Source organism: Magallana gigas, chromosome 10 (genome assembly GCF_963853765.1).
Source record: "Magallana gigas chromosome 10, xbMagGiga1.1, whole genome shotgun sequence".
Classification (NCBI taxonomy): domain Eukaryota; kingdom Metazoa; phylum Mollusca; class Bivalvia; order Ostreida; family Ostreidae; genus Magallana; species Magallana gigas.
In genome coordinates this window covers 6,161,269-6,186,592 of record NC_088862.1, presented here as the reverse complement: position 1 = coordinate 6,186,592, position 25,324 = coordinate 6,161,269, and the positions used below count along the sequence as shown (strand labels likewise).

The 25,324-nt window shown below is 34.2% G+C and overlaps 2 protein-coding genes and 1 long non-coding RNA gene across 4 annotated transcripts; 2 read left to right on the top strand and 1 right to left on the bottom strand.

Annotated features, from left to right (window-relative positions):
- Nucleotides 1–1,125: 1,125 nt before the first annotated feature.
- On the bottom strand, nucleotides 1,126–4,971 carry LOC105319573 (large ribosomal subunit protein eL43). The gene is made up of 4 exons (XM_011417169.4): nucleotides 4,860–4,971; nucleotides 3,523–3,651; nucleotides 3,071–3,153; nucleotides 1,126–1,211 (listed from the first exon to the last, which is right to left on the bottom strand). The coding sequence occupies exons 1-4, from the start codon at nucleotides 4,860–4,862 to the stop codon at nucleotides 1,148–1,150; spliced, it is 279 nt and encodes a 92-aa protein (XP_011415471.1). The 5' UTR covers nucleotides 4,863–4,971; the 3' UTR covers nucleotides 1,126–1,147.
- A 119-nt stretch (nucleotides 4,972–5,090) lies between these two features.
- On the top strand, nucleotides 5,091–17,677 carry LOC105319572 (cytoplasmic 60S subunit biogenesis factor ZNF622). Its single transcript, XM_034452744.2, has 10 exons — nucleotides 5,091–5,186; nucleotides 5,586–5,685; nucleotides 5,780–5,864; nucleotides 6,282–6,413; nucleotides 8,260–8,398; nucleotides 8,869–9,051; nucleotides 9,412–9,574; nucleotides 15,342–15,460; nucleotides 16,657–16,791; nucleotides 17,302–17,677. The coding sequence occupies exons 2-10, from the start codon at nucleotides 5,594–5,596 to the stop codon at nucleotides 17,427–17,429; spliced, it is 1,176 nt and encodes a 391-aa protein (XP_034308635.2). The 5' UTR covers nucleotides 5,091–5,186; nucleotides 5,586–5,593; the 3' UTR covers nucleotides 17,430–17,677.
- A 3,472-nt stretch (nucleotides 17,678–21,149) lies between these two features.
- LOC105339169 (uncharacterized) lies at nucleotides 21,150–24,026 on the top strand. Of its 2 annotated transcripts, none has more exons than XR_010710455.1 (3): nucleotides 21,150–21,858; nucleotides 22,123–23,468; nucleotides 23,726–24,026. It is a non-coding gene; the product is annotated as an uncharacterized lncRNA (long non-coding RNA). The 2 variants fall into 2 exon arrangements; XR_010710454.1 differs by having other exon boundaries at nucleotides 21,152–21,848.
- Nucleotides 24,027–25,324: the final 1,298 nt, after the last annotated feature.

Below are 25,324 nucleotides of genomic sequence, written 5' to 3'. Positions count from 1 at the left end.
TCAAACACCTCACTGAACTCCTTGTAGTGCCCTTCTTCTCCTTTAATAAATGACAGTCATTTAAAAATAAAGAAAAATATCAATCCACTTTACAAAACGTAAAATGACATATATGATGTTTACTCTAAAATACCTGGCACTGGATCAGGAAAGTTGTGTAACTGGCTAGAGATATCATTATGCAATCTCGGGGCCAATCATATCCAACAGTTACTGGGACCACATTTCTTCACAGTTAACTTGAGTTAAGAAGTAGGTCCTGAATACACAGTAGATATCGTTAAACCCTGCAAATTTATAATGGTTAAAATCGCGGCGTCCAAACTGTTCTTGTGTTTGCCAACTGACAAAAGAAACGAAGGCACCAAGTAATTTTTCTGGGGAGGTCCAACTTTTCCAATCGAATTTTATCGATTTCACGCCCTCGTACAGGTTTAACAGACAACATCCATCGGAAAAACTCTCAATTATATTCCACGGTAGAATTAACAGGGTTCCATGACGGATACAAATCGAAAGAGCAGACATTTTGATTCGTTTTAAGTCCAAAATTTCCATCGACCCCATTTTTACTAGTATCGTCTATATCATCGGGAGGTTTGGATCATAAAGTTTTTACTTCCGAAAATAAGCGACTTAATGATTAAGACTGCACCGGAAGCTGCGTACTAGAAACGAAAGTAAAACTAAATGCAAACCGAAAGCGGAAACTTTTTTTTTCCGGATAGGTCTCCGCATTATTATCTTTTTATTTTATTGAAAATGCAATAAAACTTGCAATGCGGCACCCTCAAAACGGATGCGCGCGGGCCTGAGAACCGTAATTTCAATTTTATTTAGCCTTATCTAAAAATGACTTTAGGTTAGGGAGTTAGACAATGCTATCATTTGCAGTTCTTTGTTTCCACGTGGTATGAACATTTCTCTACAGGCTACAAGTTTGTTACTGAGCGACCAAAAGAGCTCTTAAAATCACACATTTATCAAACATCAAGAAATCTAATATGAAAGTATAACAACCTCTGTCTAAATCCTTCTAAATTACTCCAAATATGAAGTTTTTTTAATTGAATATTCCTTGATTTCATTAAAACACTCCAGCAAATTGACAAGTGAACAAGTAGGCGTTGTGGGGATATAAATTTATTTAAGATTCCTTCATTTCACGGAGACGACGGACTGCACTTCTGACGGTAGCAGCGGCAGTTGTGCTGAAATGAAAAGAGGACAAAATTATTACAATGAAAATCTAACTAAAGCATAAATAATTGTACATATGCCTTAATGATACTTTATTTTCTATGTGTAAGAAATCAATTGTTGTGTTTAAACATTTCCTATCAATAAATTTAAATTTTAAAAAACCTTGCTCATGTATGTTTTTAAAAAAAATAATGCACTGAGTTGAATTGTCATGCATGACCTGGGGGTCAAGACCCTCCCTAGAAAACTCAAACTTAATAAATTCACAAGGTAAAATTACTCAAAATACATGTAGGCCTCACACCCAAGTAAAACACCTCCTTCCTGAAATACTTAGTACATGTGCTACACAGACTGGACTATGATTTTTTTAGACAGTTACAATTTAAAAGCAATCTGCATCAATGTTGTTCCTTGTTTTTTAGTGACTTCAGCAGAAATAAACATGCTTGTTGAAGATGACGGTCTACTTCCTTTAGTGAAGCTCATGATGAAATGTAAACCTGTACCCGCTTATTCAATCCCATAATCATACACTTGTTACTGGTAATAAACGGACTGATCTAACTACCCTTGAAATCAATATTCACCTGTTGGGATTTGAACTTTGTGAAAATTGTATTTCGATAGTAGCTTTACCATTGTCACCCCTGCGAATGTGTTCGGAATGTTTTCTTTATCGTTGCTAAGTATGTAATAAATCCAGAGGTGCTTGAATGAAAGTTCACGAGACTTCACCGAGATTTGTTCAGTTCCTGTGGAATTTCGAGCGGAAGTATAAGTGTTCGGATAATATTCTCAAAATACATAAGTACTGTTAGTTTTTTCATACTTTAATTTATTTAAAAACATGAAAATATATGAGGATATGTCTTATTTCATCATCTAGCGGTAATTTAAACTAAACGATGATATTCAGAACAGAGTTATTGTTCGATTTCAACCACTGTACATGTGGTTGAAAATATAAATCATAGCCATGTTTGATGATTTGGTGTGCATTACCATGCTTTTTAAAAAATGAATGAGTGTCTGTTTTGAATTAAAACTTAGTATATCGAGCCAATTTCAAGGAACATTCTGCATAAAATAGTATAATCTGTTTCACTATTGATGCTATTACTAGGTCAGGCGCGGATTGAAAATTAAACCTTAGCGGAGATCTCTACTAACCATGTTATTTGCTTCAAGAGCAGAAAAAAACTATATTTTCTATTGTCACATTTACATCTAGAACTCATTGTATCCACCAATTAATGGTGGTAAAGTTTAAAATGAATAAACGTCTAGATTTTATATTTGACTACAAGTACCTAAATTTTGGGATATTGACTATAAACACGAGGCACGATTTTTACAGCGAAACCGAAAGGGTCAAATAAAACCACGTGGTCTAAATTTGAATGACAATAACATTCGCAGGGGTGATTGTACTGATTTCAAAACCAGCACTAATTGTAAATGATTGTCAGCAACATGTATGCTTTTTGCAGTAAGTCCTACAGCAAATAGGTCAAGCTAAAAAATCACATTCAACATTATTGTGCATTAATAATTAATAGCTACCAAGAAATCTGGAGAATCACAAATATGCGTGTGTGTGGGGGGGGGGGGGGGGGGTCTGAGATCTGTAATAATTTTGAATTGAAGAGTTTAATTCCCCATTTGAAGGAGCTATTTCCCAATTATTTATAATAGTTTATTTTCCCTAATATTGATATTCTGATTGTTAAATTAAAAAGATGAAAAATCTGCCTCCCTCCTACTCTTATTGAAAGCTCTGAGTGCACAATACGCAAGTGCATATATATTGCAAAATGTGTGCAAGTGTGTGTAAATTACACATGTGAAACTGTGTGCAGCGTACCTGTAGACCCATGCACCTCCGGCCACGGTCTTCCTGCATCGACTACAGCTCCAGATCCCCACAGCTTTCCTCTTCATGGCATCCTACAGGCAACAGATATAATCAGCAATTGTAATACCGTATAGTCAGTTTCTTACACAAAATTTGCGAAAATTGGGAAAATAAGGAACATTTTAAATTTGTGTCAGCCATTTTTAGCGATTAAAAAGTTTCATATAGAAAGTTACATGGGATATACTTTCTGCGAATTCAATAAATTTTAAAAGTGATTGCGAAAAAAGCAGAAATTAGATCATCGAGAAAATTACTGGGAATACAGTACATTCAAATCAAGTTTACGATTTTCTTAGACATACAAATCAATTTTTAACATTATTCTCAGGACATACAAATAAAGTTTTTACAGCTAGTACACAAGTCTTGTAATTCAGTTTTAAATATCAACAACAAACCTTTCCACAGAATTGACATGTGTATTTAGAATGCTGAGAGACTTCCATTCTTTTGATGGTTTTACGGAGAGAGGCACCATATCGGGTTCCGTATTTCCCGCAAATTCCCACCTTCTTTGTTCTTTTTGCCTGCAATGAATAAATAAATTTTTTAAGTTATTCTTTTTACAATGGTCAATTATGGTAAATTCTGCACAAGCAATTATTTCACTAAAAAGAACATCATGCAGCACAATTGAAGTCTGATCAATGTATCCCACCTCTCCTCTCACTCATTTTTTAAAATGTTAAAAAGATCTGTTTAACAATTTGTACTAAAACTAGCAACAGCAAGTCAATATGTAATGAATCTGTCTTCAAAATATGACTGACACCAGGCCAAACTCTCCCTGTTTGGTCATGGGTTTATGTAGAGCGATGCAGATCAGAAACCTTTGATTTGGGAATATAGAGGAGGTAGTATATTAACCAATAGCTGCAGGTCTGTGCGTGGTAAATTGCAGTTTTTTTTACAATGGGATGCACTGTAGCTCCTAATCTGATATTCCTCCACTTCTTACCCCCACTTTTATATTGTGACATGCGGGTGCGCACATCACAATATAAAAGCTGGGGTTAAAGTCAGAGGAATCTCAAATAATGTAGCTTTCCGGTCGTCCAACCAATTTTTTTCAGATAGGGAGCTAGAATGTACAGACCTGAAGTTAATTTATCAGAATCAGATGGGATATATATAAACTTATGCATACAGTGTGTAATGCACCCTGTTATTGTTTGGAGAAGATCAGTAATAACCAAAATTGTGTTAAACGCCTCATGCTTCAAAAACTCACATAGAATGTTTTACTTTGAAGGATATGTTTGATATTTGCCAATTTCTGTGTTATAAACATTTTATCTGTCCTACTTTGTTATTGAAAAGTTTGAAAATCCAACTTAATACAAAATGAATCATTCATTGATTCAAGCAGCTAAAAACACCTGCATCTTGTTTGTCACTCTTAACTTATTTTGACACCCAAACAGATCCAATGTAGATTTGGGTTAAACTTTTAGTAAATATGCATCCTTAAGTTGTGATATCTCCAATGATACATCTGTACTATAGATGCTTTCTAGTTTTCTAATTAACACGAAGTGTTTGAATGATTTCACGAAAGCCGACATCAACCAGCTAAATAGTTTCCCCATTTCATGACTTTCTTCACGAAATTAAATAAGCGAACGATTTCAAATTGAAATTTAGGCTTTCATTTAACAAATTCATAGATTTCACAATTAGATGTCATCGACTTAGTGTGATTTTTATTGATTGAAAATTGCCTCAAAACACTAACCATGGTCTCTCGCTTATTCAGACTAAAAGGAAGAAAATACGAGAAGCTAAACCCAAAATGAACAGCATGGCCTTTTTAATTCCGGAAAAATGGAACACATGCTTAACATATATTTGTTATGAAAAGGAAAATGTGATACCAAATTTTAAAATGATCCATATTTTTAAAACATCTATTTATATCTTAATTTTCAGGTATATTAATTTTTTTAAATTATGAGATTTACGAAATTTATTTTGTGCCTTACCTACATTGCCCTATTTCCGGTATTACAGTGTGGTGTGTGTGGTGTAATCAATTTGTCATCTGTTCGTGTTTAGAAGAAAGGTTAGCAGGACAACAAATTGTATAATGACTTTATTTAATATTGTTTAAAATGATAAAAAGTCCTACCTTTCTTTTTGTCCTTGTTTAAAGAAAATAGCTCAGTTCTTTAGTTTTATTCCGTACAAGCAGAGACATAGATAACAATGTTACATGTATTTACGTCTCTGGTACAAGATATTTCAATCTCTTACATTTTACTGCTTTTTCGAGTACCCTGAGGACAAACCTATATGATTAGTATATACAATAAGTCTCCTGAACTATGATTTATCTACAATACCGTATATGCATATACAATGTATACACTGTCACATTTATTAGCCAAAATAAATTTGGTGTGGCAAATTGTATGTTTATTTAAAAATAAAAACACCACTGATATATCTATGACAATTTCAGACTGTGAAATGTCATCAGGACTTTTTACCTGCATCACCTGTCGGGTTGGGTTCCGGGATGGAGATCTTCAGAGAAACCATTACAAGACAGACTGGCACAGGTAAGGAGAGGAGCTCTTACTAGTTTTAGGTGTAAAACCTTTTTTTTTTAATATTTTGACTTATTCAATTAAATATGTTTTTTTTAAAATAAAGGTACAACCTGAAGCGTAAAGTGGCAGATCTGGGGCCTGTGACTGCTGAGGTGTTCCAGGACAAAGTCCTCTCCCAGAGGGCCAAGGTGAGGAAGGGCACATATTTATATAATTAAAATTAAGGTACATTGTTCCTCTGATAAAAGAGATAATTTTCACTGGGATAAATAACTCTTTTTTTGTCTTTTCAATTTTGTCTCAAGTGTTGAATGCTGCCACATAGATAATTATAACTGTTTCTTTAAAATAAAAAAAAATCCTCATTTTTTCAATTTCAAGTAAATTTCAAATCAAATTGGTTTTTCTTTTCTTTTCTAAATAAAAAAAAATGAAATACCAGACTGCCTTATTTAAAAGTTCTTGGCCTGATAAAGTAATCTTTTTTTTGACAAAAGACCACAGAATTTGCTACTATACAATACCCATTTTTTATTACCAATCTGACAACCTTAGAAGTACATGTATAAATGTTTAATTACCAACAACTTTTATGTTTGGAACAGTTGGAGGAGGAGCAGAAAACTCAGTCTATGGTGTGTCAGCTGTGTAGTAAACACTTCAGTACAGAGAATGCCTACCAGAACCACATCCAGTCCAAGAAACACAGGGAGGTGGCAGCTAAAGCCCAACAACAGGTGACACACAGCCACACAGCACCCTCTGTTAAAATATTCTACAGAGATTCTATAAAAGCTTACTGTAAATTCCTAATTAAATGCGAGGAATTAATACCCACATAAAATCGCGATAAGCCTGTCTCGAAAAATTGCTTTTAATTTTCAGACATATGTTAACTACATGAAACTATGATAAAATTTTGCCATTCACGATTTTATGTTCTCTCGATTTGATGGAAAACCGTTGAATCGTGGAATTAGGTACTCGTGTAAAATAAGGAATCTACAGTTTCTGTATTATAATCGCATTTATTCATTCCCTAGAATATTAGTAGCAAACTCAGTTTTGTTTTCTAAACTTTTATTGCTGTTTAAAAAATCCATACTTTATAACTACTTAAAAAGTGGTTGTGAAACATAACGCATGTATTGGGTATTAAATATGGGTATGTGTGACTTTATATTCTAAACTTTATTTTTTTCACCATATGCACTACGGGGTTTTAAGCTTACTGCGTCTGTAACTAGTGTAAATTTGCCCCACATGTGAATAACCACTTTTACAGTAAGGTAAAACAAACAAGGCACATAGTTAGTCAACAGCTTTTTCATGTACAGTGGTAGCAACGTTATTGTTGACAAACGACACGCACGATTCTGATACACGAACGATCACGCACGATACACGAACGATTCTTCTCGATACACGGACGATCACTAACTTGCTGAATTTTCACGATACACGAACAAAAACGATAAAACACGCAACCGAATGATTCTACACCATTAAACACGCAAAATCAAAATTAATTTTTAAGATTAGAATTAATGAAACGTATTGCATTAATTTGTATTGCTTTATGTTTGTATTTTATTGAAAAGCGACATGTACAGTAGCCATGCACTGTTTTATATTTTACGAGTAAACAATTTTACACATCCATACACAAAAATATAGGATTCATACACAAATTATTTTTTTTGTCGCCATAACAAATAATAACTTAAGTGTATAAGAAATGAAGATAATGCATAAACTACAGTAAATTATTTACATACGAGTTGACTTATTATGTAATCCAATTCCCTCACGTACGATTTAATTATGCGGGATACAGGTAAATTTGTTACCTTGTTCCATAGAATTTCGATTGTATACATCCATTGGCAATATTTTCATAATTTACAGTACATACTTGATTTATTTCTATTTATTCTAAATTTTAAAGCGTGTAAACAAATTTTATTTCAAACAATTGTTTATACAATGTTCCAGATAGGAATGCGTATCGTATTCTCATTTGAAAGAAAAACGTTTGGAATAATCGTTTAGTTTAAAACGGGGAAGGGGTAAGCTTGACCGCTTTCATTTAACGTTTCGCTCTTGCTAATATGATTAAAATTATGTGTCAAGATACAATGGATGCTTAATTGATATAGGCTGAAAACAAAATTATGCAAAACTAACTCGACCGAACAAAGGATTGAATGATCAGTGGAAATACTTGCTGAATGTATTTAACGAGGAAAGAGAGAATGAATGTTAACAACTGTCAATGTTCCTCTATAAAAAAAATTTAAAATTCACATTGCTTTACAAAAAACTACCTGTTATTGTTTTAAGAATAAATCCTGTCATTCAGTAAAAAAAGTTACAAAATGAAAAAAAACGCACGAACACGCAGGAACTATTTAACACGATTGGCTTGTCAACAATAACGTTGTTACCACTGTACATGTATGTAAAAAACAGAAACATCGGTGTATTAAATGATGTTTTCATGAACAAGATAATAGATTTGAATGATGATTCTCAATTGCACTCTTCAACTGACTCTTGTATTAATGTGATGTCATAAAACAGGAGAACACGTCTACCAGCGGTGCCCAAGCCCCGGTAAGTTCGGCCCAGAGAAAGAAGGATGCCATTAACACACAGATACAGCAGGATCTTCAGAAAGCTGAGGAACTCAGTGAGGAGGCCAAGAAAGGGCTAGCTGAGGGTAAAACCTTGCAATCTTCCTTACTCCCCCCCAATTTTAATCTCCTTTAATTATTGGGTCTCATTCATTATTTCTTTCTACAACATCATTCTCTTCACAACAAATGTATTTTTACCCCTTCTGTAATGTCTTGAAGTGTTGTTTGAAATATAAAAGTTTCATTTAGTACCTTTGCTTTTATATTATATAACATGTAAATCTCTCAACTTTACAAGTAATTCTGCATAATTTATCAAAACTTCTTACTTATTTCTCCAATATTGTTTATAATTAGAATTTGGTTACAAAGATGCTTCAATAGCATATCTGCTTTTGCAACACTGCTTTAAAACTCAATTTTTTTAAATGAAGAAATAATATGATATATTTTGAATTCTTTGATAATATTTGTTTATTCAATGTTCCCAATTTGACAAAACTTGTCAGTGAAGATGGACCCTGCCACTGTACTTGTGTCCCTTTAATTATAGGTTCTGAGGATGAAGATGATGAGGAGTGGGAGGGTGAGGGGCTGGGCATTGAGGAGTGTCTGTTCTGTTCCTCCATCAGCTCCTCACTGGAAAACAACATCAACCACATGTCCGTCAAACATGGCTTCTTCCTCCCCGATGCCGATTATCTGGTCGATGTAGAGGGAATGGTCACCTATCTTGGTATGTTTTTCGAGAAATTCATTTTATCAGAAGTAAATGCAAACTTTGTTGTTTGGAAGACTTAATTTTTTTTCACATACATTTCATACTCTGTGTTTATCACATGCCTTTAGAGTAACAGTGGAGGTAACTCCGTTTGCATTATGTTTCTTATCTCTTTGTTAATTAAGAGTTTTTCCTCTTTTGCTTACAATAATCAGTGAAATTATACATATATCTATTTACAAGTTTGACAGTAATCAAGTAACAGGTTGATTGATATGTAATGTTTTGTGGCTTTATCTTGTAGAGCATCCATTACATATGAATAATTTAATAAAGATGAAATACATGTATTTATCATTTCTAATTTACTTTTAGGTGAGAAGGTGGGTGAGGGACACATGTGCCTGTGGTGTGGGGAGAAGAGTAAGATGTTTCACACGGTGCAGGCAGTACAGAAACATATGGTGGACAAGGGCCACTGTAAAATTCTGTTTGAGAAGGAGTCTGCCCTGGAGTTTGCTGATTTCTATGATTACAGGTAATATAGAATGAATATATTAGGCCAAAAAAAAAAAATTATTCCTGTTTCCTGTCACTTGACCAAAAAAATTAGGGTAGGTAGGTAGGAAAAAAGTTTTATTTTTAAAAAATATTTTATTTTTAAAAACTTGGAGCATGTGTGCAATAATGAGAGAGATATATATTCCCAGTGTTCAGTATGTAAATAGATGATTTAAAATTTCCAAAGGTCTTTGTATTGTTGATGCATGTAATGTATAGAAAACAACAGGCAAAGAAAATAAATAGATTAATTTTTTAATTAAAAATAAAAACTAATATTATTTGCAAAATTTAATCTACGTGTATGAATGTATTTATCCTTTTCTGGATAAATATTTTTGTATTGTATTAGCTTAATGTCAATATCAACATGATTAATTAAATCACTCTCTGTACTTCCGTGTATTTTGGGTATGAGTCCAACCCTTTGACCCACTTACTACCGTACGTTATGTAGAGGATGTGTTTAATTCTCAAGATAATATAGAAAGCAGTTTTATGATAATTTTAACATTTATTGCAGTTATTAACTAATAACAGGTTATTGACTAACTGCAATATCAGGATTTAAAGTAATAAACATCGTTTTTGTAATTTCCAATATACAGTATGTTGTTGCATCACCCGTATTTATAACCCCTGAAGGTAAGATAGTCGCAAGTTATTCACCACAAGGTATATTTATACAGTAAACATGTCTGTAGATTAATTTTCTATCGTTCTTTCGCCAGTGAAGTTAATTTACACGATTATGAACTCAGAAGACTTGGTCATCTTCACTTCTCTTTCTGAGGAAATTCTGGCGAAGTTACCGATCACGAATGCTGGTGAACCCGGCACCTGGTAAACCCGGCACCTGGTGAACTCGGCACCGAGAATAGTGAACTCGGCATCCGGTAAACTCGGCACCTGGTAAACTTGGCACCTGGTAAACTCGGCATCCGGTGAATTCGGCATTTGCATAGTATTCATTTATCTCTTTGTTTCTAGACACACATTTAAAAAAAATTGATTACACAATGTATACGACTGTATCTTTATCATGGAAATGTCTGTTTATGAAGAAAGGTGAGTTTTTCAATGTAACTTATTACTGACGACCACATTTATCAACAGATACGAAATAATTCACTAGCTACTGGCTTAACATATATTTGAATTGATATAATTTATGTAAGAATTTATCTTTCTAAATATGAAAATTTTATGAACATTTGCACATTTGGTTGTTATATGACCAGTTTAGTTTCATCTTGGCGCGATGTTCTTCACATTCATCAATGAGCATATCAGAGGCGCTCCCAAGCTAATTACGGTCGGAGAAAATAGGCCTAGTTAAAAGATGAATTGAGACAATTAATCCATATAACCATATTATTGCTAAATGTAGTAAAAATACTTACAATAATTACTATAGGCAGAAATTATTAAAGGAGACAGATTGAATATCAGAAATGATTATTTTGTGGTTTTTTAAATCATTTTCTTATCATGTCCTTAATTTCTTGCATTGTAGTATGTTTACTACATTTTTTTTTACCATTAAAGAGCAAATTTTTCACTTGCCACTGAAATTATTGATACTGTGTGAACTATAATATTGCTTGTAGTTGTATATTCAATTAACTCATTTTGCAATTTTGTCTAATTGAATTCATTAAAATCCTTTCAAGAACAACAACGATTATTTTATTCTTAGCTACAGCCATCTTTTTTATTCATTATGAACATAGGCACAACGAATAACAAAAACAGTAATAGCAATTTTGATTTAAAAAAACTCAATAAAACAAAACAAGATATTTTAAATGCAGTGACAATTACAAACATACTTTATAAGTTAAAGACATTTTTACATTACAAGATGCACATTTCACGAAGGGGGGCACAGCTGTCGATATCACGATATCTGAACGAATCACATGTTCAAAGCTGGTGGTCCATAAATAGAAGCACAGCCCGTTAACAGGTTCACTCGCAGTGATCAATCTTTCACAGTAGTTGTTCCAAAGCTTGAAGACACGACCTTCCACCTGTAATGTCCTCTTCCTTTGGAACCTCTGCATCTTCCCTTCAGATACCATCTTCATCTGCACTGTGATGTTTGTCGCTTCCCGATGCAGAACAAGAAGAAGATGGTAAAAGGGAACCGATCCCCTGGTGACAACACTGGTGTTTAGGCGGTTGTGCCATCCCCCCACATCATTGTTCGTCCGGATGGACGTCATGAACACACTCCAGTGATGGATCTTGAAGATTGAAGAACAGATCCACGTCCTGTAGACATAGTCCATCACTGGAGCAAGAACCTCTGGTGCACGCCCATCTAGACGTCGGAAGGTCTCCTCGAACTACAATTGCATGAAAATAAATACTTTTTTTCTGATTTATATTCAAGATACTGGCAGATTTGAATAGTCACAAATCTAATTATTTTTGTTGATAACATTTTGCTTATTTTTATTTATTTTATATATCTAGTTCATCCTTGCATACATGTAATACTACATGTAATATTAGATAACATTAACTTTCTTAAAATTACTACATTTATCAAGTAAAATCAATATCAATACTGGTGTAATTTTAGCCTGAATGTCACTACACTTGCTAAAATTCTATACATACAACTATACATATATATATATACACACTATAAATGTGATTATTTAGAAAGAAAGAAGCATTTGTACACTTGTTTTTAAGAAAGACACAAAAAAATTATATAAAACTATACTTATGATATGAACTGCCAGTTTTTCTTTCAGGGAAAATATCCAATCATGGAAATCATTTGCAGGCAATTAAAGGATATGTTGTTTGGTACTTACGTTGGATAACTTGTAAAATGCTTTTTCAGGTGTAAACAGAATTCAATATGGTATCTTATTGTTACAGTACATTTTCATGAATTTAAACAATAGCCTTTGTGAATTTACGTTTTAACTTAATGCCACATTCTATATGTGTTTTCATTTATAATTATCAAAGAGAGAGAGGTGGGGGGGGGGGGGGGAGGGAGAGAGGGAGGGAGAGAGAGGGAGAGCGAGAGTTCAAAGCAGTCTTGCACTAATCAGAGATAAAATACATCCTTAGAATTTATACTTTGACAAATATTTTTGTGTTGCAGCACAAGTATCAAGACAAAGGTTAACTTCCTAGATAGAAGATTGAGAATCAGTTGTTTTCAACATATTTTCATTGATTGTTGAATAGTTTTGAAATTTCATGTATTTTTCCAAAAGTGTAATTGATTGTAGAAAGTTAATACAATGTATTACAAGACGTGTAAATTAAGTAGCATTGAAAGTTGGGTTATACAGTGTAAATTTATATATTTTCCTATTTTTAGTGATCTTTAACTAGTTATATTGCATAGTGCATTGATCATATAATTAAAATATTTAAATATTTCATAAATATTCAATAAATAGTAAGAATCTATTGGTGATGTCTTAATAAGTTTCATATTAATCATACATGTAGATATGGGAATCAAGTATAAGCTTTATATTTAAAATTCATCTATACTTTAAATATATACAATAATTGTATATATTTAAAGTATATAAACTCTTTTTTATTTAATATACTTTATTTTAATAAATGTCAGCTATTTAAAAATAATCAATTGATGTGGTGCCTTGATCATAAAATTAAAATATTCCATAAATAGTCAGAGTCTAATGGTAATATCTTAATTAGTTTCATAATTATACATGTAGATATTATTTTATAGGGGATTATAAATCTACAAACAATTAATATATGCATAGTTATTACATATTTACTTTCTTTTCAAATTTGTTATTTTAAATATATGTGTTTATAATGTAAAAAATATATTTTACTTACCACCCATTGCTGTTGTCTTCTTGAAGTCGCAAGAAAAGGTGACATTGGGAAGCCCATGTGTTGACAGGGTCTCTTCATTAACCTCCTCATAATCAGTATCTCACCCCTTCTATGTGTACGGGTAATACACCGTCTAATAGCACCTGGTAGCCCCTTCCATGTATACTAGGAATACCCCGCTGTCATCTTGTTGTTTTAGCAATTTAAACAAGGTACACACTGGATAACACATGCTTAAGTACAGTACCTTTGATGTTGTGTATACATAATTATATTACTGTTCTATATAGGAAATAAATTAATATGTTTACAAATCTACCTTATTTCTTCGTTTTAATATTCAATTATTATATTAATCATATATATCCTCTTTGTAGTTAGTTGTTTTTAACTGCTTTTATTCACGGAATACGTGAAATTTTTGTCACAATTGCATCATGGTTTTGTGTTTCTTCGATGTTTTTTTTTATATCTGAGTTATGATAATCAAAAATTAAGGAGGTTTTGTATTTCTTCTATGTTTATTTAAAGTTATGATAAGAAAAAAATATCGAGGTGCCGAGTTCACCAGATTCCTGATGCCGAGTTTACCAGGTGCCGAGTTTACCAGGTGCCGACTTCACTATTTACGCAGGTGCCAAATTCACCAGGTGCCGAGTTCACTTGTTACCCCGATCACCACCATGATCACAAAAAAACTTTTAGGGTCGGAGGGTAAACATGGTAAAAGATAGGGTCGTTCGGGCGACAGGAAACAGGAATATTTTTTTTTGGCCTTAGATAAAAACATGATACATGTAGGTCCAGGTGACAGAGTTTGTTGATTCCTATAATTGCAGTTATACTCAGAATAAATACAAATAAAGGAAAACACAACTCTGTATTGTGATAGTGTGGTAAACTCAGATACATGGCTCTCCTGCAAGCTCTGGCTATAATGGGTTACTTTAAAATCATTTTAATAAATTCCTGTGGGTTAATTTTCATGGATTTTGTGCATATCAATAGGGATGTAATTTTGTGGATGCATCAGTTTTCAGATTCAGTTATAAAGATATTTTTAAATTTTTTATCGTTGACAATGTAAATTTGTTGGGGATCGAGGACTATCCACAAATACCTCAAAAATTGAGCCACCATGAATTCTAATGATTCCACTGTAACCCTTTTGCTTGATTGGTAGGATGCTGGATTTGTAATACGTAAGACCCAGGTTCATACCCAGGCAGATGCAATATCTATCTGTTACCATGGGTCCAGATTTCATGGTGTCTATTGATTTCTAGAATTACAAGTACACTCAGAATTAATATCATTAAAGAAAATTTTTCATTCTCAAAGGTCATAGACTTTTGTTGTAGGAGATACATCAATATTCATTGAAAACTAATTTTCGTGGATTTTTTTGATGAGTTGATCAGGAAATTAATTGTTCATTGAAATACATTATCTTATAACATATTGAATTGATAGGGTCACTGGCAACAAAGTTACTTCTCCTTTGAAACTGAAATTTTCACAAAACCAATGAAAACTGATGCCCACCTATATGTTAATGCAGTATTGATATTTTCAATACATTGTTTAAATCTGATTTTTTGTTGCTTAAAAAAATGCAAAAATACAAAGAAAAACCAACAGAAAAATACAGTAAAACACGCTTATAACGAAGTGCCAAGGACAGGCAATTTTACTTCATTATTTAAGCGTAATTTGTTATTATTGTCAAGTTTAAAATCACTTCGCTGTAGGCGTCAGTTAATAATAAGCATGTTCGCTATAACCATGTTTTACTGTATATTTGTATGGGGGTCTATTGTTTGTGTAATAAATAGGAGTACTTATCATATTAACATTAAGTATGAGTCTGTTGCTTATGTTATAAACAGGAGTAGTTATCCAGACCAGGGGGGCATGCCCATGGAGACGGGGGAGGGAGGTGAGGAGGAGGTAGAGGTGACAGAGAACACGCTGGACACAGAGGGCTACGAACTGGTCCTACCCTCAGGTGAGAAAAATGGGGGGTCAGGGAATGAAGGGCTATGAACTGGTCCTACCCTCAGGTGAGAAAAACCGGCGGTCAGGGCATGGAGGGCTATGAACTGGTCCTACCCTCAGGTGAGAAAAACCGGCGGTCAGGGCATGGAGGGCTATGAACTGGTCCTACCCTCAGGTGAGAAAAACAGGGGGTCAGGGCATGGAGGGCTACAAACTGGTCCTACCCTCAGGTGAGAAAAACGGGGGGTCAGGGCATGGAGGGCTACGAACTGGTCCTACCCTCAGGTGAGGAAAACAGGGGGTCAGGGCATGGAGGGCTAAGAACTGGTCCTACCCTCAGGTGAGAAAAACGGGGGGTCAGGAGGGCATGGAGGGCTATGAACTGGTCCTACCCTCAGGTGAGAAAAACGGGGGGTCAGGGCATGGAGGGCTACGAACTGGTCCTACCCTCAGGTGAGGAAAACAGGGGGTCAGGGCTAGGGGCATCAAAAATCGTATGATTTATTTAAGGAATAAAGAATCATTCTTCGAGTATTATGAGGTGATCAAATACGGTCGGGAGTGATCAAATCTAATAATGCCCTAATGGCTCTATGATAGATTTGATCTCGCTCAACCATATTTGATCACTTCATAATATTCAAAGAATGATTTCTTATTACTTATAATAACATAATTTTCAGCAATTGTACAATTAAATATTGAAATAGTCATTGATCAAATGTATTGGACCATACATTACAAAATAGATTTGTAGTTATTTCTCAGACAAAGACCTTTGAAAATGTAAATATTAAAAAATGGTGTATGTTTTCAAGAGGAATTGAAAGTTCAAGGCGAAATTAAAACTGAAAATTTTGTTCTTATGAAACTGTAACAAAAGTTGATTAGAATGAGTATTAAACCTGCATGAGTATGACTTCACAATATGGCTGCTTTTGATAATTTGCTCCAGTGTATTTAATTATTACATCAATATATATTTATGTTAGTGTTGTCTAGCTTTGATTTCAATGCCCTTAATTGCAGCAATTTTTTCTTATGTGTAATATCACAAAATTTAACGTACATGTATACTAGTACATGCGTATGTATTACTCTGTTAATGAGCCATTGCGTGCATTTTTTTAAAGAAAATACTTTTTTGATGAAAGGATTCTGCATTTTATTGACACATCTTTTAAATTAACTTCATTTCTTACACAGGTGCCACCATTGGACACCGATCGCTATGGAAATACTATAAACAAAATCTGCCTCAAAGGTCATCAGAGGGGTCATTTACAGTACTGCCCAAAATGCTGGCTCAGTACAGGGCATTGGGTTGGACAGGTGTAACAGGTATGGTACTGCTATAAACTTGATATTAATTGCTATCAACAAAATTTACATAATTATATGTACCTATTTATTGGTAGCCCAGATATCAAGCTTGACTGAATCTGTCAGTCATGGTCACATGTATTCTGTACAATTTTATTGACCAGTGTATTTGGTTTTTATAAAAGTGCATTGCTATTGGTGATGTAGCCCCATTGCTTATGATATGCAATCCTTTCTTTTATATTGCAATGGCAAAGGACTCTCAAAATTATCAAATTTATTATCAATTACTGCAAACCTGATTGTTTTGTTCTTTGACAGTCAATGATATTAAATGCCTTTTCAAATATTATTAGGATAATCATAAATGTAAATCTGGTATTTTGTTTACACATTGAAAACACTAACAACAACAATTAGCAAAAACGAAACATACCAAAAATCAAGAAATTTTAGCTTAAATTTCATACTAATGTACATGTACATTTTATACATGAACACTCAATGCCACTTAAATCTGCATTCTAGGAGAAGTTGCTAAGACAAGAGTAAAGGACATGGCTTTTGTGCAGAGGATGAAAAACCGACAGCGAATGCAATTGGGATTGAAGGCCAACAAGTTTCAGCCTCACTTTAGGTGCCAGGTCATGTTCTGAAAGTCCTGTTCTGAAGTTCATTTGTGGAGGTCCTTTGTTAAACTATCTTCAATATTCCAGTCATTTATTACATGGAGTTATGAATCAAATCATGCATATGATGTGACAGTTATTTCTTATAACATACAAGAATTACATGTAAGAAGAAGTGATTCTTTATAGAATTAATACATAATTTTGATGTCAACATACAGTACAAATGTACTATTGCCTGTGATTTAAGAAAGAATTAAAATTATTTACAGGAAGACGTCTTTGTATTTTTTGTTTAGTACTCTGCATATACGAGGGCTGTCCAAAAAGTTCGTGGACAATCGCGTTTTTGTCATTTTAAACGGGTTTATATATGCATATTGTATACCAAAATATTTGTCGTAAAATTCCAAATCAGATTAAAGTGGTTTTGAATGTTTTCATTAAAATTAAACTTAAATTTTACTGTATTAAAGTGTCGCGAAAAGCACGAACGGTCCAGTGTCAAAATTGTCTAAACTTCGAGATTGAGTTTTAACAGTTGACAGAATCATTACTACGGACGAGACTTGGCTGCATCATTTTGATCTAGAATCAAAAACAGAATCCAGGATTTGGAAACACCGGGGTTCTCCAGCACCGAAAAAGGCAAAGGTTGCGAAATCCGTGGGTAAACAAATGTATATATTCTTTGCTGATCGGCACGGAATGATTTTGGTCCACGCTGTACCCTCCGGTCAGACGGTGAATGCTGCATACTACTCCAAGGTAGAGAACTACCCATTTCATAACATTTAAATTTTAATATCAGATTTAAAAACATCCATTTTGCTACATTTAGCATATCGTAATTCATAAATTTAATACCCGGACATTCTAATCTTAATTTTTATTTATTTAATTACTATATATGATTAAATTCACATATTCTAAAGCCACATACAGTGTACCAAACGAAACATTGGTTTTAAATTGATTACAGGTGTTACGCCGCGACTTAGTTAAGGCAATTTAGAAAGAACGCCCTGCCATGGCTGTGGACCTTGGAAATATCACCCTACACCAAGATAATGCACCAGCACATACGACAGCTTCCACCTGTCTGGAAATCGAACTCCTAGGATTCGATCTTCTTTAACACCCGCCATACAGTCCGGATCTTGCTCCGATGGATTTTGCAATTTTCGCTTTCATCAAATCACAGCTAAGAGGAGTAAGATTTGAGGATTCTGATGAACTTAAATATGCAACTCGAACCATTGTATCTAAAATCGACAGTAAATGGTATTCGGATGTGTTCTATTCATGGCTAAGAAGGTGTGAGAAGTGTTTGCAGTGCAAAGGTGACTACGTTGAAAAGTAACAGAAACCAACGTGCTATACGTACGACGTTATAAAAATGTCGTGTAACCGTCAGACTGGGCCGTGCGGCCTGTACAGGCAATGTTTTTGTAGTGATAACTACATTATAAGAATGTACATTGCTCTGATTTTTATACACATGCATTATTATAGTCTATATTAAAATATTTTAATACTTTCCTAAATATAGCGTCGTTATTTAGAATGAAATTACATGTGTCCACGAACTTTTTGGACAACCCTCGTAATTAAGAGAATATTGGCTTTACTTTCTATGATTGGATTATTTGAAAAATGATGCAAAAAATCAATTTTGGCCATCCACTACATTGTATGAACAAAATGCCAGTATATTCAAACCTTATGATGAATTGTAAAACGACAAGAATTATTTTCAATTTCTGGGATCCCGGTGGAAACTCGTTTAGTGTTCAATGTTTAAAATCATTAACCAAAGTACCTTTTTTTGCAGGTACATTGTAACTAGTTCTAGTTCCAAAGATACTTTTTTTTAGCTCACCTGAGTTAAAATCTCAACTGAGCTTTTCAGATGACTTTTCGTCCGATGTCCATCAGTCTGTAATCTGTGTAGATCACATGAGTTAAGAGGGCAAGTAAGCTTGTCTGGTCAATTATTGTCAGACGTCCGTCTGTCTGTCCTTCTGTTTGTAAACATTTACATTTTCAACTTCTTTTCCAGAACTACAGGGCCAATTTTAACCAAACTTCGCACAAAGAATCATTGGGTAAAGGCTATTCAATCTTGTTAAAATGAAGGACAACGCCCTCTTTCAAGGGTAGATAATTAGAAGTTATTGAAAATTTGAATTTTTCAAAAATCTTCTTAAAACCATTTGGCTACAAAAGCTGAAACTTGTATGAAAACATCTTCAGGTGGTGTAGATTTAAGTTTGTTGACACTTTGATTCCCAGGGGTAGAGTGGGCCTCAATGGTGGTAGGGATTTAAGTTTTTGCATATGAATATTTAGCGAAAAATCTTTAAATATCTTCTTCTCAAAAACCATTAGCCTAGGCCATAAAAGCTGTACCTTGTGTATAAGCATTCCTAGGTAGTGTAGATTAAATTTTGTTCAAATCATGATCCAAAGGGTAGGGTTGGGCCACAAGGGGGGGAAGGGGGGGGACTAATTTTTACATAGGCATTTATACAGAAAAAAAACTTGTATAAATCTTCTAAAAAACAATTTGGCCAGAAAAACCTTAAACTTGTATGGAAGCCTATCATGTGGTGTATATTCAAGTTTGCTCAGATCCAGGTCCCCGGAGGTAAGTGGGGCCACAATAGGAGGTCTAATTTTTACATAGGAAAATATAGATAAAAACTTCTCAGAGATTTCTTCTCCAAAACCAATCATCCAATAAAGCTGTAGATTTAGAAAAAGCAAACTCATATAGTGTAACGTTAGTTTTAAGTTTGTCAATATCATGATCCTTGTTGGTAAGGTGAGGCCACAATGCGAGGATGGGGGGTCAAGTTTTTACACAGGTATATAAAGAGAAAAAAATTAAATCTCAGAAAAATATTTGGCAATGCGTAGAAAAGTTGTTACTTAAATGAAAACAACCTCTAATTTGGTGATATATGTCGTTACTTTTTTACAAGTATGTTGATATATCGTAGATTCTTAATTATTTAGACTGTGGACAATTCTTGGGACCCCAAGGGGGTTGATGTTTAAAGTTTGCTGAAAGTTTTATGTTTAAGATCTCTTTGGAGAACTTGAATGCTCACATGGGTGATATGATAGCATCCTGTTACAAAAGGGGCTTAATATTTAACATGAGAATATCCGGAGAAAAATTTGAAAATATTTTTATACTGGGTCTATTTTACTACATTGTCCAGTTATTTTGTATATATATAACTCCATAAAGGTGATTTTATTTTGCTTTTATTGTTGCTCAGGTGAGCGATGAGGCCCATGGGCGTCTTGTTTTGTTTGGAACCATGCAAAGAAGATCTTGTATTTGGGATCATGATAATGCATCTGTCTCCTCTGTTTAACGGGTTGGTTTGTTCAGTATTTATGTTACTTGTTTAGAAGTCAGTTTGTTCTTTTTTCGTCCGTGTTTCTGGTTTCTGGCTCTCGGTGTATCACACGTATTTTGTTTGTAAACTCTGCTTCTTTCAACTGTTTATAACAAGCATTTGTTTACATTGCTGCAATATAATACAGTACACTGCTCTTTATGTCCTGTTCTTACATTATACGCCGCATAAAAGGTTCATTTATCATTATTTTGGGATGTGGGGTCCTTTATGACCACTCCAGTATAATTTTAGATAAAACCTAAGTGAAGTATAACTATCTTGGACATACATGTAATTCTTATGTAAGCCTATAATATTGAACATTTGACGATTGACATTTCATTTCAACAGTTAAACATTTTGCCAATATACATATGTAATTAGCACTCATTAACACGTTGATTTGTTTATGAAGACTTCGTCTTGAACCAGATTTATTACAATCCAGTCTTTTATTGTACTGTTCAGTGCTAGTTCCAGACTGCTGGTATACGTATATACATGTACCAATTGAAAGACTGCAAAACAATTAATTTTGCTGTATGACCGACGAAGAAGGCTACCTTTGATCGAGGGAGGGTATCTTTGAAAAATACTAGCTCTAAGATTGACCCACGTGATTTTCGGAGAGAAATCATACCTTTTCCGCTGAGATTTGCGAAATACCTTTCGTTTTGCGCAGACGTGAACAGCAAGACACTTTTGGTCAGTGAAGGACTTAAAAACTTAGTGACCTCTATTAAAGAGCAGATATACTTTGAATTTTAAGCTTCCAAGGCAGAAAACGAGCTGAAAGTCGTTCTTCATCCAGGGTTTTTACCTTTTTTTTTTTACCAGTTCAGACGCCCCTTTTTATCTCCAAAATGACCGACGAACTGAAGTATCAGTTGTTTTTGTTTACCGTTCCTGCGATCATGAGCCTGATTTTGATCGGAATCGCTGTAAAAATTTACCGGAAGTGCAAGGACTCTAAGTACACCGCATTTCCGGTTGCTGATAAGACTGATGACATCTAGTCCGGAAGTTCGAGGTAAATCTAGGTAAATGTGCCTGGCAAATTATTGCTGCCTTCTTTTGTAATACATGTCTGTCCAATAATATAGATTATTATTAATCGCTGATGATAGATAGTACATGTATATTCATCTTTTATTAGTTACGTAATTTTTATTTTAAGCAAACTTACATGTATGGTATCTGCGTACTATACACAGTTTGTTAATTATAGGCCAGAAATAAAAAAAAATAGTCGTTTTTAATGGGCTTTAGGCTGATTGTAAAAAAAGCTTTTAATTTATTTTTAGGCAAGAAATGCAGCAGTACCAGCAGTCAGTGTCCATTATAACGCCGCATAAAAAAAACATATCATATAAATCATATCTTTTCAGAACGTTCGCACTTAGTCAGAAATCTTTAAAATAATTGAATTTATCTACTGTAGATATGAGTTTCATCATTTTTGACGTAATTATAACCGTGAGGTAAGCAGTCATCAAAATAATCACAACTCTCATTGTACGTTTGCCGAACGGTTGTTGCTGATACGGCGACGTCAAAATGAACATTGAAGTTTACGTCTAATTAAATAAAGGGACGTGTAAAGCGTAGCTCATGTTACAATTTGGTTTCAGTCACATTGTCATATTTTTATATGTTATTCTCTTTTGAGAAGTGGACATGCATAGTCTACATCTTTTTTCTTTTGAGAAGTGGACAGGCATAGCCTACATTCGTGAATGTAGGCATTGCCTGTCAACTTCTCAAAAAGAGAATACGCCTACATCCATAGATGTAGACTATGCCTGTCCACTTTTCAAAAGAGTCATCATCAGTACTTGAGAATTAAAGTGATAGATGTTTCAACTGTGTGTATATCTACTGTCGTCATAGTTTATTGTTAAACTAATAAAAGTAACGTCGTATAATACACCTTGTCTTTGTTTTTTGTTGTTTTTAAAATAAATAAAAAACTCAGTTGTGCAGGCCAATATCGGCTTGGGCGTGACAATCTTTAGATTGAAAAGAATACTCTTTCCTTGTATTTGGAACATTAGCCCTCCCTCTAAAAATTAGAAGCCAGACAACTTGCAGATGTCAAAGTGAAAGTGATCAGTATGGGCTGAGGGTTAATTCTGTGTTATTTGAAGACTCTCTCTCTCTCTCTCTCTCTCTCTCTCTCTCTCTCTCTCTCTCTCTCTCTCTCTCTCTCTCTCTCTCTGAGAGAAAGAGACTCGTATGAAGTGAAGTGCACTATCACACGTTGATTGCCATTTTATGTATTTTTGAAATTACCAATAACATGTAGTTATTAGACATGGACTATAATTAACAAAATTAATGAATTTAATTTTTCGTTAATAAGTTAACGACATGTCATCTAAAACACCGAGTCAGTCAGCGATGGTGAAGTACATGTTGAGTGCGTAATTCATAAACACACGAGCATTGTAACTTTGTACTTAACTGCTTAAGCCTACATGTACACAGACGTTTTAAATAGAGAAAAGCGGAAACAACCTCTTGTTCAATGAAAGGAAGGAGGCGAGGTTTATTCTAGATCTGTCGTCCATCTTGTGTTATGGAGATCAATAGTTCGACATGATTCACTTTCGGTAACATCGTTACATAATCTATATGAACATAAGAAATGGTGAGTGTTTTTATCAGTTATATTTTCTTAACGCTTCTCTCTCCAGTTTTATTACGCTTTTCAGTAACATAGAGCTTTTCATGCAACGATCTATGTTAGATATTTTAAAGAGAGACTGAATGAATGAGCAAATGAATTAACGGATGGGCTTTTTCCTCCTTTTATAGTTATATATTCTCAATATTTGACAATTGAATAATGTGCATATAGTTCCAATGCTATGAAGATTACTACGCCTTTCATTTCTTTATTTTAAGGGAAACATAACTGTTTGGATGTGTGTAGTTCTCGTTGTTTCATTTTTCAAAAAGACTGAAGGCTTTTTGCCGTCAAAATGTTCCGGAAGTGACGTAATTACGTGCGTCAACCAAACCTATATTACCCCTCAGGGTTTTCCTCCCTCGATGACTGAACTCCACATTTCTTCGTCGACGATAGACAACTTGCAGAAAGATCTGCTTCGTACTCTCACTCAAAAATACCCAAGTCTTCGAGTTTTCAAAATCAAGTCGTCTGTTATCAAATACATTCACAGTTGTTCCTTCTCTTCCGTTTCAAATTTCGACCAGATAGTATTTCAGGACTCAAGAGTGCAGATGATTGTTCGGAATGCCTTTTCTGATCTCCAGTCTGTTCAGAATATTGAGTTTATCAACGTCCAAATTGAAGAAATTAGAATGACTGCTTTCCACAAAATTAGAGATGTTGGAAGATTAACAATGGATAAGCTGACCGTGAATATCCTAAGGTACGCGTCTTTTACAGAGCTTGAAGATGTCAAACAACTCCAGCTTACAAATTCATACATAAACGTGTTTGAACAACAACCTATAGTGAATCAACAGTCCATTTCTGCAATTGAGTTTCGTGGGAATACGATCAACTCCACGCTTTGTGGACTTGATTCTCTTTTCCAGTCGGGTTTGGTATTCGCCAATAACAATCTTACATGCAACAGCGAGATGGCTGCTGTGTTAGCAACTTCAGCAAATAACAAATGTCGTCGGAATGTTACCGAAAAATGCCCGCCTCTGAAAGACACCAATGTTCTGAAGCACAGTTATGACTGTCAGGCTGTTCTTCCAGATGAAGGGATACGCCCCGTGTCTGAGGAGGAGGTTTTCGATATTGACTCGAAAGGCAATAATCATGCTATGAGCTCTTTGTATGGCGGAGGACACCTTGTGTTTACTACGCATTTGTCTTTGGCTTTCAGTATTGTATTGTTCTATTATATGTAACCTATTGAGTGGCTGCGGTTGTAGATTTTCAGTGCAATATTTCCAAGATTATTTATGTATTTCATTAATAATGTTTGATTTCTAAACAAAATAAATTATTTATTTTCAAATACATGTATGTGACAATTGACACTTATACTAAATTTGTAAACATGTAACACTTAGAGACAGTCTTGCAGATGACTAAATGTAAATGGTTGCAATAATTATCTTATTTAATGTTATACTGTATATGTATATAGTTACTACGTTTTAACAGTTCTAGAGTTGATTGTACTATATTTCACACGATTATTTTGGTATGTCTTATGACAGCGTGTACTATAGAAGAAGTGGACACAACGCATTAATTGCAAAGACAGGGAAGATGAAAAGATAACAAAAGCAAATATTTTCACATAAAAGCTACGGATTAGTTCATTTGATTTTATATAAAAAAAATAACAACGTAATTATCCTGTGGTGAGCCTTAATGAACCTTATCTCAGTGGACTTTTAACAATATAACCAGTATATCTTAGCGGATATAAATATATCTTAAGGACTACAGTATCTGTCTAAATTCCTGTACAGACTGACCAAAACAAAGCGGTTACATACACCAATGGCATGAAA

What these genes read in the sequence shown, in the direction of transcription:
- LOC105319573 (XM_011417169.4), bottom strand. An exon ending in CATGTCAATTCTGTGGAAAG is followed by an intron (nt 3,154 to 3,522) that starts GTTTGTTGTTGA and finishes TGTTGCCTGTAG; the next exon opens with GATGCCATGAAGAGGAAAGC. An exon ending in GGAGGTGCATGGGTCTACAG is followed by an intron (nt 1,212 to 3,070) that starts GTACGCTGCACA and finishes TTTTCATTTCAG; the next exon opens with CACAACTGCCGCTGCTACCG.
- LOC105319572 (XM_034452744.2), top strand. Translation starts at nt 5,594, where the DNA reads ATGTCATCAGGACTTTTTACCTGCATCACCTGTCGGGTTGGGTTCCGG. An exon ending in CAGCTAAAGCCCAACAACAG is followed by an intron (nt 6,414 to 8,259) that starts GTGACACACAGC and finishes GTCATAAAACAG; the next exon opens with GAGAACACGTCTACCAGCGG. An exon ending in GGGAATGGTCACCTATCTTG is followed by an intron (nt 9,052 to 9,411) that starts GTATGTTTTTCG and finishes ATTTACTTTTAG; the next exon opens with GTGAGAAGGTGGGTGAGGGA.